The 13,502-nt window shown below is 43.7% G+C and overlaps 1 protein-coding gene across 3 annotated transcripts in view; it reads left to right on the top strand.

Annotated features, from left to right (window-relative positions):
- Positions 1-13,502, top strand: part of VPS8 (VPS8 subunit of CORVET complex) — an 87,562-nt gene that overhangs the window by 16,109 nt on the left and 57,951 nt on the right. For all 3 annotated transcript variants that reach the window (XM_074912809.1, XM_074912810.1, XM_074912813.1), the window contains 8 exons: positions 1,317-1,441; positions 2,984-3,070; positions 4,471-4,538; positions 5,189-5,342; positions 5,439-5,498; positions 6,337-6,444; positions 9,677-9,757; positions 10,815-10,985. In XM_074912809.1, the coding sequence (XP_074768910.1) occupies positions 1,317-1,441; positions 2,984-3,070; positions 4,471-4,538; positions 5,189-5,342; positions 5,439-5,498; positions 6,337-6,444; positions 9,677-9,757; positions 10,815-10,985 (854 nt within the window). The remainder of the gene's footprint in view (positions 1-1,316; positions 1,442-2,983; positions 3,071-4,470; positions 4,539-5,188; positions 5,343-5,438; positions 5,499-6,336; positions 6,445-9,676; positions 9,758-10,814; positions 10,986-13,502) is intronic.

Raw genomic sequence — 13,502 nt, 5'->3', positions numbered from 1 at the left:
CCATGAGTTCAGGTACTCTTCTTGCCAGTATTTCAGTCCTCTCACTAATGCCTCTTCGTACTGGTAGAATTTGGAAAGGTGACTCCCGCTCTGTGTGTGCTCAGCCATCAATCTGTCTGTGCAGACTGATGAATGCATCCCTTTGGGGGAAGAAATGAGGGAGACATCCATGCTCTGCTTCACATCTAGCACATTGCTAGCAGTGCTGCAACTTGGAGAAATGTGTCCCATGCCTTGGGCAGTTCTTCCAGGGGGTTTCTGGTGCTCAGCTGCTGTCTGTTCCCTGGATCCTGTCATTTCCCTTCCTTGTTCAAGGTGCAGTCCTGCATGCAGTGTTTTTGTGGTGCTTCTGATGCATTTCAGATCTCCAGTCTTCATTCCAACAGTCCTCACAAAGCATCATTTTTCTTCCTCCCCCACTCAAAATTTTGCAGGACAAAATGAGACAGGTGAAAAAAGCAGATCCAGAATATTATTTTCTTAGCTTTTAAGGGCAATGCACCAAAGACAGGCAGAAGGTTATCATTCATAATGCCTGAAGTGCAACATCTCATAAAGTGATTTTTAGTCACTTGTGGAAGCAGACAAGAACTTGGCGCAGACAGAAGTGCCTGCTGTTTGTTGTCTGCGGGGGGCAACAGGGCAGGGCCATGCGGCAGTCCAGTCCCTAGGAGGCTGTGCAGGCATTAGCACCTCCTTTGCAGTAGCCAGTGTCTCAAGAAGGGAAGTTCTGTCACAGTGTAGTGGTCATTGCTGTTTGAAGTAAGAGCTGTGTGCAGTAGAACTCATCAAGCATTTTACCTGTGCAGCCTGGAGACACAAGTTCATTCTTCTTCCAGCTTCTGGCCTTTCCCAACAAAACTGAGGAATAAAGTTTATGTAAAATTACACTTACCAAAAGCTTGCACTGGGGATGTTCAAATTGGCATATACATAAGGCTCAGAAGATAGAATTAATTTTCTGTCATATTCCTTGCTGCAACTTTAAGCACCATTGCAGAATAACAAAAGGAAAGCTAGATATTGCTTTGACTTTTCTAAATAGTTTCTTCAGTTTGTAATACCTCTGCATTTCCATATTACCTGCACCTCTTTCATACTTTTTAAAATAATTTTTGTATTTCCCTGCAAGTGTCCCACTATCTCTGTACTAATATGTGCCTTCATCTTGTAAACTCTTTTCAAAGAACTTAACTGTAAGCCTGTGAATCATGAGTGTACCCCAAGTGAATTGTCTAAATAAATAATTGCATGATGTTAATTTTAATAATTGCTCTTTCTTTCTCTTTAATTTCTTACTAATTGTTCTGCTCTAGATCAAAACCAGGCTCTTCGGCTGTGTCTGGGCAGCACTGCTGTTGGGGCCCAGTATGGGGCTATCTCTGCTCTCAGTATCAACAATGACTGTTCGAGGCTCCTGTGTGGCTTTGCGAAAGGACAGGTAATTCCCATCGGATGGGACAGTCCAGTGCTCTGCCCTCCTGCAGAAGCTAACCAGAGGTGACAATAGCTCCAAGCCTAGCACACTCAATATGTAGCTGTTTGTAGTTGGTTTTGGGCTGAAAAGCAGTGTGCCTGCCTTGATCTGCTCAGAGGTTTTTTTGGCCAACCAATTCCTGCATCCAAGTGAGCTAACTCAGATTATTTGGGGTAGGTTTCTGTGGAAGAAATGGGTAATACAGAATATGTTGAAGGATTCAATTAATCGTGGCTCATTGTGACATAAGTCTTGCTCCTCATAAACTGAAATGTGCAATGGCACACCGGGACAAACAGTTTAGTGTTTTTAGATCACTCTGTGAAATCTAATCTTTGTAATTAAAGCTAGTTTTTACTGTGGTGATGACTTGAAATTCTTGAAACTCATATCCAGCCCCAAAGTTCATATTTACTAATACCTTCTGTTGTATGATGGAAGCAGCATAGCTTTTGAATGCGGGGGAAAAAGGATCTGAGTTTACTGTTGTAGTTTTATGCCCTTCTCTGAACCTAAAGAGAGAGAGCAATTCCTGAACAAAAGTTGTAAGACTAAACCTAAACCAAAATGGATAGAAGTTAATCTGGTAAAATGCAGAGGTCCATAAAATACAAAGAAGGCTGCTTTTTTTTTTTCTTTTTAGTTTCATTTCATTTTGTTCCTTTGGCTTTCACCTTAATTCTAGATAAAACACACTTCAGTGCCTATGGACTAGATGACAGACTGCTCCAGACCGTGTGGAAATATAGATTTGATCCATGCAGAGCAGTGATCAGTCTTAAATGACACTCAGATGAAATAGTTTGGAGCAGCAGTTCATCCGGTCTACAAAACTTTGATAAAGTTTTATGGAACCATATAAAATAGTATTTCCAATAAAAAGTTTGATTTAAATTGTAATCTCAGCTCTTCTGGGCTAAATATTCCTGAGTTACGCAGTTTATGACTTGCTGTTGCTTAGTTGAGAAATTGCCTGAATTTAATATCCAAGCTCAAGCCAAGCTATATACTCCTACCTGACCTGTCATGCTGAGCAAACACAGAGAGACACGAGTGACAAGGTTCATGGTAGCTGTGGGAGATGCTTGAGTTTTGCTGACGGGTGTTAGCAGAGATTATTCAACTGTTCACCGATCCTATGTGAGAAAAATGCCACTTTGAACAGTGTTGTGCGGTAGCACAGTTATCTTGCATTCTTTAATTGTGTTATCAGGCAGATAGCTGTGAGGTGAGTGAGTTTGGGCAGGTGATGAGAGCTTGCCAAAAGGATGTGATTCACAGTTGTGAAGATAATTCTAGTGTTGTGAACAAGAGTACAAGCAGATCAGTAAACTTCTTGTAAAAACAGGGTGGGAACAGATTTCACACCACTTTTCTTTGATATGAAGACCCTAGTAACCCAGGATGGTATTGGGAATATAGAATTTTATTGATGAACTGATGCACAAGGTGATGGAGAGAACTCCTTGGCAGTAAACGTGTGTACTGAGAACAATCTGTTTGCAGATCACAATGTGGGATCTGGCCAGTGGGAAGCTGCTACGATCAATAACAGATGCCCACCCACCAGGAACAGCCATTTTGCACATCAAGGTAACAAATACTACATGTACTCCTTGTATGCTATTTTTTTTTCCTATTTTTTTGTCTTGCGCAGACACTTGTGTCCAGTCTGATGTGTTGACTTTTTTTGTGTAGTACTTTTTAGATTTACAGATGAGAGCAGCTAGCTGGGAACTATATGGCAACAGTATCCAGAGATGAGAAAAACTAGCAGAAATTCTATTTAAAAAAGAATGAGTATTTTGAGAGCTGAAATAATATTATCAGCTGTGAGTTGTACTAAAACAACCGTTGTTATCTGTTATAACTCCTTTCTCTGATGTCAAAATCTATGAAGAATTAGTTGCTAGAATTCATTTCTCTAAAACTTGCAGTGGTTTGAACTGGATACATGACTTGACAACTTTAAACAAGAGTCTGAAGTGCAGAAAGAAGTTTCTGACAGCAGTTTTTCAAATAATTTATTGAGAATGTTTGGGTTGAAAGAGAAATCATCTGTGGTTTCTTGTTCATCATAGTGGTGTTGTCTCACATAGAAACTCGTATCTGATTTTGTGCATGGCTTTGTTTTACGTGGACCTCTCCTACCAGAGCATAATGCTCCTTGGCAGCCTGGTCAGAGCAGTGACTGGTGCATCACCCAAACTCTTCTCTCTTCTCCTTTCCTGGATCTTGCTGAGACATCCCAGACCCATACAGTGTCACACATGGAATTAGTGTAGTGGGTCTTATAGGGCACATTACTCAAGGACAGGTTCTCATGTGCTGGTTTGTCTGACCAGGCTAACCAAAAACGTTTTGTGGGTGTGAAGGTGCCCCTTTACTGCTACATCTTCCACGCTTCCATCTCTGTCCCTGTGCCAGGTCCTCTGCTCCTAGTTGTCCCCTTCTCTAGCTCCCGACCCGCTGGCAGTACCAGCGTTGAAGAGTACTCAGACACTGCTGCACTGCCCAGATGCTTGTGCTGCTAGATGCTGGGTTGCAAAGTCCTCCAGAAGGGAACCTCAGCTATGGCTGTGACCCTTTCTTATCTTGATTATTTGATATCGTTAGGAGTTCTGGATGTTTCTGGGTTTGGTCTTTTTTGTCTGCAGCCTATTCACCAGCTCTGGCACCAACTCATGGGCTCAAGACTGGACAGGTTTTGGTATGCTGTAGTTCTGAGCTGCAGTAGAAAAGTAATGGGACTTTTGTAACAGAAACTAGCAACAGGACTTGCTGGAGGGGTGAAGATGAAACACAAAACCTTGCTTTTTTTACACATAAAAAAAGCCAGTAATTGTCTCAATGCTGTATGTTAAAGGTGTTTTTCTGGTAAGTACAATACTTGTACTTCTGTGTACTGTTAATAACGCCATAGCATAGATTTTTCTACCCATTTTTTTGTAGTTTATTTCTTAGTGCTGCTTTTAATCTAATTATCTGCTCAGTTTACAGATGACCCGACGCTTGCAATTTGCAATGACAGCGGAGGCTCCGTATTTGAACTGTCATTTAAGTAAGATGATAACTTTAAGTACCCATAGAAAGTACAAGAAACTAATGTTGGGTCATAGTTTCTAAAAACTAAGCAAAAAATCCCATTGGAACCAATGAAGCAACTGTCTGAATGTTGAAGGTATAATTTAGGGCTGCAGTATGATTTCACAGCTGAAGCAAGATAGTGTAGTGAAGCAAGACAGTGAAGCAAGTGTAATAGTCAAAGAATAGCCTAAGTTATTAAGGTATCAGTGTATTGTCCAGAATCTTGGCATTCCTTCTGGGCTCTTGGTAGTTGTCATAAAAGTGCTGCCTCTTGCTTTTCCTTGTTTCAGTAGTGAGAGCTGCCCTGCAGTAACTGCTCATTTTTTTTTCTTGGCCTCTTCAGGAGGAGGAAGGACAAGGAGGAAGGATTGACAGTCTAGGGAGTCTCATCATGTTCAGGAATTTCCAAAACTTTACTGTTAAATAAGATCTTAAGGAATTCTTGTCTGTATTGAGCAGCTGTATGGGACTGCTTCCAGTGGCACACTAAAAGTGATCCCTCGAGCTGTGTAAAGGACTTCTTAAAAAGAATATTTATGAAGGATCACTCTTGAGATTTCATGAGATTGTTGGGCTGATCTCTTCTTGATAGCGGGCCACCAATCTGACTTCTCTTCTTTGCAGGAGGGTTATGGGAGTGAGAACGTGTGAATCTCGATGTCTCTTCAGTGGCTCAAAGGGGGAAGTTTGCTGTATTGAACCATTACATGCAAAAGTTGAGCTGAGAGACCATCCTATCACCCAGTATTCACTGCTGGCCATGGCCTCCTTAACAAAGGTAACTTGCTGCTTGCCTTTGTGTGAGAAATCACAAAGGAGAAGTTTTCTGCTATATACTCAAACAATTTATTTTACCTTTCTGTTTTTCTTGAAGATACTGGTTATTGGCCTGAAGCCATCTCTGAAAGTGTGGATGACCTTTCCTTACGGTCGTGTGAGTAATGAAACCAAACAGTTGCTTTTTGGTTTATGGCTACAAATAGTTCCTAGAGTGAAGGGGATGAGGTTAGGACCAGGTGTTTCATATCGCTACTTTATCAGCACACAGTAAACTCTGCATTGTGGAACTGCAGCGATAATCTGTTGGTTTGATTTGTGCACATTGTGGGCAGAGAGGAGGCAGAAAGACACCTTTCAGCTCTACCTGTGTGAAGATGTTGAATTTCTTCAGTAAGTAGGAAAGAAGGAACGCTGGAGCCCCTCAGCTTTGTCTTCCCTGGTGCAGCCTGGATGCACTCACAGATGAGATGTTGACCTCATTATGGCTACAGTCACCTTGGACTGGGGCCGTTGCTTTACATAAAAACCATACCATAGAGCCCTTAATTGCAGGGACAGTGGGTTTAGAGGACTAAACAGTCTTCTAAACTCTTAATTATTTGCTTTCAGTAGTCTCTGGTATAATTCTTGAAAAAGCAGCAGGGGGAAGGTGTGGGATATGTTAGATGGGGAGAATGGAGACAAGGTGGCTAGCAAGCTGCTGCTTGTGTTAGTCCATCAATATGTATGAGATTGGATCTACATTAAGCAGCAGCCACTTTTGTTCTGAGTGGCTATCCACTTTTCCAAGAGACACACATTGCCCCTAAACTGTGTGGCTGGACCAAAGAGCACAAGCTACTGCTCAGCTGTCAGTAGACCAGGAAATTGTTTTCCAGCCTGTGTGTGTACATGGCAAAGTCAGTGAGTAGCAGCTGATGAACAGCCTGTGCCCTGGGATTGAGGTTCTGCTGCATGTACCCTAAATACTGGCTGTGCTTTTTGTCTAACAGATGGACCCTTCTAGTGTCCCTCTTCTGGCGTGGCACTTTGTGGCCATACAGAACTCTGTGAACCCCATGCTTGCATTTTGTCGAGGAGATGTTGTTCATTTTCTTCTGGTAAGCCTTGGATGTTTTATGCTGCTTTTCAGATAGTTATGTCTTATTCACATATGCAGCTGACTGTGTCTCTTGTCTCAGTGACAGTATGGTATCTGTACATGCTGGGGATGTCTGCAACTTGCAACCAGCTTGGGAAAACAAACCTGTTGGTCACTGCTCTTCAGCAATCGGTGGTGCCCTTCCCTGAGAATCACAGGATGGTTTGTGGGCTGGAAGGGACCTTAAAGATCATCAAGTCCCAACCTCCCTGCCATGGGCAGGGACATCTTCCACTAGCCCAGGCTGCCCAAAACCCCGTCCAACCTGGCCTTGAACCCTGCCAGGGAGGGGGCAGCCACAACTTCTCTGGGCAACCTGTGCCAGGGCCTCACCACCCTCACAGTAAAGAGTTTCTTCCTTAGATCTAATATAAATCTTATCTCAGTTTAAAACTGTTACCCCTCATTCTATGCCTATACCACCTGATCAAGAGTCCCTTTCCACCTTTCCTGTAGCCCCTTTCAGTCCTGGGAGGTGGCGCTAAGGTCTCCCCAAAGCCTTCTCTTCTCCAGCTGAACTCCCCAACTCTCTCAGCCTGTCCTCACAGGGGGGGCTCCAGCCCCTGATCATCTTCGTGGCCTCCTCTGGCCCCACTCGAGCAGGTCCGTGTCCTTCTGCTGTTGGTGCCCCCAGAGCTGGACACAGCACTGCAGGAGGGTCTGATGAGAGCAGAGTAGAGGGGGAGAATCCCCCCCTCGCCCTGCTGCCCACACTGCTCTGGATGCAGCCCAGGACACGGTTGGCTTTCTGGGCTGTGAGCACACATTGCTGGCTCACAGTCAGTTTTCCATCTGCTGATACCCCCAAGTCCTTCTCCTTGGGGCTGCTCTCCATCCACTCTTCACCCAGCCTGGATTTGTGCTTGGCATTGCCCCAAGCCAGGTGCAGGACCTCAGCCTTCTCCGTATCCCAGGTAATGAAGTCTCCTGTTTCCTTCCAGAGAGAGCCCACATTTTCCTTAGTCTTCCTTTTATCACCAACGTACCTATAGAAGCATTTTTTGGTGCCCTTGACATTCCTGGCCAGATTTAATTCTGTCAGGGCTTTGACCTTCCTAACCTGATCCCTGGCTGCTCAGACAATTTCTCTCTCTGCCTCCCAGGCTCTCTGTCCTTGCTTCCACCCTCTGTAGGCTTCCTTTTTGTGTCTGAGCTTGTCCAGGAGCATTTTGTTCATCCGTGCAGCCTTCTGGTGTTCTTACCTGACTTCCTCTTTGTCGGGATGCACCTCCTCTGAGCTTGGAGGAGGTGATCCTTGACTGTTACCCAGCTTTCTTGGGCCTCTCTTCCCTTCAGGGCTTTATCCCGTGTTACTCTGCCGAGCAGATCCCTGAAGAGGCCAAAAGCTGCTCTCCTGAAGTGCAGGGTAGTGAGCCTGCTGTGTGCCCTGCTCACTGCCCTAAGGATCTTGAACTCCACCATTTCATGGTGACTGCAGCCAAGACTGCCCTTGAGCTTCACATTCCCCACCAGCCTCAACTTGCTGAAAGCAAGGTCCAGCATAGCACCTTTCCTTGTTGGCTCCTCTATCACTTGGAGACAGAAATTAACATCAATGCATTCCAGGAACCTCCTGGATTGCCTACGTGCTGCTGTGTTGTCCCTCCAACAGATACTGGGGTGGTTGAAGTCCCAAATAAGGACCAGGGTTTGTGAACATGAGGCTTCTCCTATCTGTCTGTAGAAGGCCTCATCCGTTCAGTCTTCCTGATCAGGTGGCCTGTAGCAAACCCCCACTACAACATCTGTCCCTGCCCTCCCTTTAATCCTGACCCATAAGCTTTTGTTCGGCTTCTCACCCATCCCCAGTCAGAGCTCCCTGCACCCCAGCTGCACATAGAGAGTGACCCCCCCTCCTCATCACCCCTGCCTGTTCTTCCTAAAGAGCCTGTGGAGACAATCTGGAGGCATGAGCTTTATGCATTCCAAAAGTGTTGATATGCAGCTTATCTCATTTCTACTGGAGGTAGTAGAATGTGGATTGTTTTCGGGGAGATCACATGAGTTTGAGATACCGTTTTATTTTTTGCTTTAAAATATGAGTCTGGAAAAAACTTGTCTAAATCACTAAGGATAACAGCTTTCAGGTCCTGCTGGCATGTGACTTTAGGGCATGCTGCTCATCTTGTTTAGATCTACAGAAGTTTTGCATGCAGATACGGTTGTTTGAAGGTGATTTCATGTCCGATTTCAGTACAAGAGCAGTACCTAGGCTCCAGAAAATTGGCGTTTTGGCTTTGGAGTGCTAAGTTTGTTTCCCAGCTCTGGTTTTATCTCGGACCTTAAGCTTTGCTCAAGCACCCATACATTGTGCTGTCTGGATTGAATCCTCTTTCCCCTTTATCTTCTTTCTTGGGAAACTTGGAGAGAAAGAAAAGGGTGTACATTTAAGCCTGTTTTGCTGGAGATGTCTGTCCATGCAATAGCGCAAGCCTCTGCACAGATACCCAGCTTGGCTATGGCCAGTGGTGCTCCTCTGCATACAGGTTACTTGAACAGCCATGTTACCTGAATTCAGGTCTCTCTTGCTGTACTTCAAATTGTCAAAATGTAAAACCCCCGTTTTTTTCTTCACAGAATGCTTTTTAAAATGATGATTAATTAAAGCCAGTTTCACATTAGTGTTCTGTAGTTCTGACTTTTACAGGCAGAAAGCACAGTATTTCCTGCATGACATGAGAGAGAACCTTTGACTGGGAGTTGTCATGCAACATCTTCCTTCAGTTCAGTATTCCAGTGGGGCTGAGCCCCTTGAGAGTCAGAATGTGAATCAGTTCTGCTTTGGTGCTCTCTGTACAAGTGCTGGCATTTGCACCCCTTTTAGAAACTGAATTGCCTTATAGAATATGTGAGGTGGGGCAGGGGGGAACAAGCCCGTGAACACATGTAGTGCCAAATTGTTTACGACATACAACTCATGTAGTACAAATAAATGATTTAAAGTTGATCCAGCAGAGGACATATATTTTTACTGCCCCCTGCTCAGAGCCTTCTGTTTCCTCACTCACATGAGTGTTTTTGAAAGTGAGACATTATGCTCCATTTGAGGAGGGTGTGTGCTGCTACTCCACTCTCAGCGTGCTTGTCTGAGGGGAGCTCCAGACTCCTGGAGTTGGTGTGATGCCCTTTGGGAACAGAGATGCTGAGCTGAAGAAAGTGTTTGAGTTTGCCTTGTCTGATTTCTTTTTTAGGTAAAGAGAGATGATACTGGTGCAATACATGTCACTAAGCAGAGGCAGCTTCATCTACACTATGACCTCATCAACTTTACTGTAAGTCTCAGTACAACAGGATGGTTAATTTCTTTTTTTTTTTTTTTTGCACTAGTTTTCTTGTAAATGTATCTCATTAGTCTTTAGTTCTATACCACTGACTTTACAAATGTAACGTAGGAAGTGGCTGTGTTTATCTGGGACTAACTAACTGAAGATGTCCTTAAACTTGGGACTTGGTAGAGAACCAGCACAAGTGAAATAGCAAGTGGTAGCTAAAAGATGAAAAATTAGTAGTATGGAGGCAACAATAGTGCCCTTTCTTTGGAAGGAGGGGTAGCCTTTTTGAGGAAATTTTCAAGAGCCAGAGAGAATCTGGCAAGAAAAATTTTTATTCTGTATTATCACTAAAAAGATTGCAAGCTTGTAATTGGCTCAGTAAAATTCTAGTGTTTCTGTATATAAGTGTTTTCTAAAGTACCGTAATTATTTGATGCTTTCAACAAAAAAAATTGTTCAACCCTAAAACATGTTTACAGCGAGTAAAACAAAATGCCAAGATGGACATCCACAGAGATTGGAATTTGACGTTTGACTGTTTAAAAAAAATAGATATTGTGAAAGCAGTGAAAAAAAGTCTTTATTTGCAGAGTTTTGAACATAAAAGCAGAATATTAATGTCAGACTTCGAGTTAAGTTTAGATGTACTATTTATCCTTTAATGCAATGCCTCCTGATGCCATATTTACCTCCTGAGGGACGTGAGAACAGGTGTTGTAGTACTCTTGGTTTTGAGACCTTTGGGTAGGAAGTGTGCTAGAGCCTAAATAGTGCACCAAGAGGGTAAGAACTCTAGCAGATTGCCATTTGTCTACAGGTGTTTTCTGTGAAGAAGGTTCCTTGTAATTTTTCTCAGTATTACAGACGATATTTCAGAAGGAGCCTCCTTATCTTTACCTTTGGGGTTATGCATGTGTGCTATGACCGTGTATGGTAACGAAGCTACTGGCCATCCTAGAACTTCCAGTATTGATACTCAGGGATATGGCCAAAGCCTGTTTAGTTGGCCTGTAATTGTGTATGCGTGGCTGAATTCTGCAATTTGTTGTTTTTTCAGTGGATAAACTCACGGACAGCAGTGCTTCTGGACAGTGTGGAGAAGCTGCATGTTATAGATCGTCAGACACAGGAGGAGCTGGAGACCATAGAGATCTCAGAAGTTCAGCTAGTCTACAACAGCAGCCACTTCAAATCACTGGCTACAGGAGGCAACGTCAGCGAAGCCCTGGTAGGCACTAATGACCTGCTTGTGTTAGCTGACTCTGTTTCAGATGTGCCCTAAGTGGAAGTCTAGAGCTTGGGGAAAAAAGCCTTTTTGAAGCATTTCAGAAATCATACACAGCATTGATGTGGCCACCTAACAGGCAGTTCATGTTTCTTTCTGTGCATTCATGTTTTTATGAGCTGCTCTTAAGTTACCAAGCTTTGTAATACTCTGTAGAGGTAAAAAAGCTGATGTGCTTTATCCTTCAAGGATTCCTACAGGCATTTCTACTCTCTATGCCACAAATACTATGCTGTGGCAGTGCCTGTGCAGTACATGCATTCCCTGACCTTGTCTCATGGATTGTCATGCAGGGGTAGAGAGGATGAAACATGTTGCCTACGCTTGTAGGTACTATACTTCTTTCTTGTTTGAAGTGGAAAACCCAAACCATCCATACTAGTGGAGGTTGCAACACTTCAGGCATTATGTTTTCTACTTTTTCCTCTTTTGTTTATTTGTCAGTTTCTTTTGACTTTCATGCTTGTTATTTGTTTTATTTGAACCCTGATGGTGTCTGGACATGTTCTGTTCCTGAAGTAGGTGTTAATTTCAGTGGCTCCTGACAGCTCCTGTAACCCACATGTGCCTTCAGATGCAGACTCACTTTGATGTTGTTTTGGTATTGCCACAGCATTGTGAAGTTTTTTTCAAAGCCATGGTTGTGGGACAGGTTATTGCTTTCAGTAGAAGACTAGTTTCTCTATTTTGGAAACAGTTTGCCAAGAGTGTGTGTAGGAAAGGGCCTTCCATCCTTGCATTCAAGCCTCCCAGTGCTTCACCAGAGTTAGCCCAGGGGTTCTGAAATTCTACAGCTGGACGATATGGTTCCTGTTCAATTCTGCTATAGCCCTGTGAGACTTGCTGGCCCAAACAACTAGCAGAAGGCTCATGTGGGTATGTAGTTTGGATCTGCAATTTCAAGCCCAGCATATAGTCATGACTCAACTCCAGAAACCCAAGGAGAAGTGCCTACAATGCAGGATGGCAAAAAGAGGCTTCTGTCATGGTTCCCTTTGAGCACCAAGGAACAGAATTCTGGCCATTCATACTGGAAGAAGCACTATGAGGAGTCTTTGCAGCCTTTAGATCTACATAGCTGTCGTTTCTCTGGCTTTCACTGCTTTATCCGCTTCACACTGCTAGCATTGCTGTCATTTCTTTCTGCTGCAGATGCAGGCTGAGGAAGAAAGAGGCAGAAGATGGAATCTAGTCTAAGTTAGCTTATGTACTACCTGCTATATGGCCTGGAATTCCCAGGCACAACCTCACAGAACATAGCTACAGGTTGGCACTAAGGTGGTATACGAGCTCTCCTTGCTAGAATATGTCGTTATTCAGAGCCTTTCATGCAATTCCAGAAATTCTGCAGAGTCCTGTGAGGACTTGTGGTGATTACCATCAAATCCAGAGACATGCAACTTGAAAAACTGGTGGGCTCAAATAAGTACTGCCTGTTAAAATGCTATTGTGAGTCTAGAAAAGACCCCTACTTCATTCACAGACTGTAAGTGGCAAGTGAGATCTGAAGTCTGTAATGCCATTTTGAAACACTGAGGATGTGGAACAGGCAGTCTCTTTCCCTGCATTTCAGCAGGAATTACAAGACAACCTATTCCAGAGCAATTGAGTCAAGGACAACTTCTGATGGGAAGCTTGCTTTTTTTTCATGTCTCAGAGGATCAGAAATATACCTTTTCCTGTGTTAGTTCTACAGAGACTCTGGAAGGCAAATCTTAGATGAGGTTGCTTCTCCTGTAAGAGATATTCTGGTTTCAGAGATGCTGTGTTTGTGGATGGAGACTGTGAGGCCCCATTCTACTGCAGCATCTAAAGAAAGATGCAGGGAATATCTTCTGCTTCAGCCTTAGGTTCTGTGCTGAGCAGGTTGGAGTGTTGTTAGAGACACATTTTTCAGCAGTGGGAAGAGACCCAGGAAGCTTCCCCCTACCTGACCAGACTGAGAGAAGTACAGGACAGACAGCTCTAGCTGGTGTAACTGCGCAGCAGAGTGGGAAGCGAGCACTGCCCATGCACTGTGGTAAAACCTCTGATTTTGATGCGATCCTCCATTTCTCACGTAGCAAATGTGCCCATATAGAGCCTTTTGAACACTAGTTACTGGCACTCAAACTTTTCTTGTAGCAACTCTCACTTCAACAAAAGTCTTTCCATCTGTGTCTCCTACACATTTACTCTTGAGGAAGATTTGTGAGGAAACAGATGGTAAGGAAAAAGCTCCCATAACTTCTTTTTGCATCTGAGGATAGACACACAGCATGGCTTGTGGGTCCTTGTGACTCTGTCATGTTTTCTGGGCAGTCAGAGCTCAGTAGTGCTTTAAGCTGCATTCACAAGCCAGAAGGAGTGCCAGCAGAGTTTTTTTATTTATCTCTTCCCAGCAATCTGTGGTGGTCTCTCCTAATCCTCATTTTGTGATTTCTGAACTACAAAGTGTCCATAAAGTTCACATGTATATAT

The sequence above is a fragment of the Athene noctua genome, chromosome 8, assembly GCF_965140245.1.
Source record: "Athene noctua chromosome 8, bAthNoc1.hap1.1, whole genome shotgun sequence".
In the NCBI taxonomy this organism is placed as follows: domain Eukaryota; kingdom Metazoa; phylum Chordata; class Aves; order Strigiformes; family Strigidae; genus Athene; species Athene noctua.
Note: the sequence above shows the minus strand (reverse complement) of the source record. Positions and strands in the feature narration are given on the sequence as shown.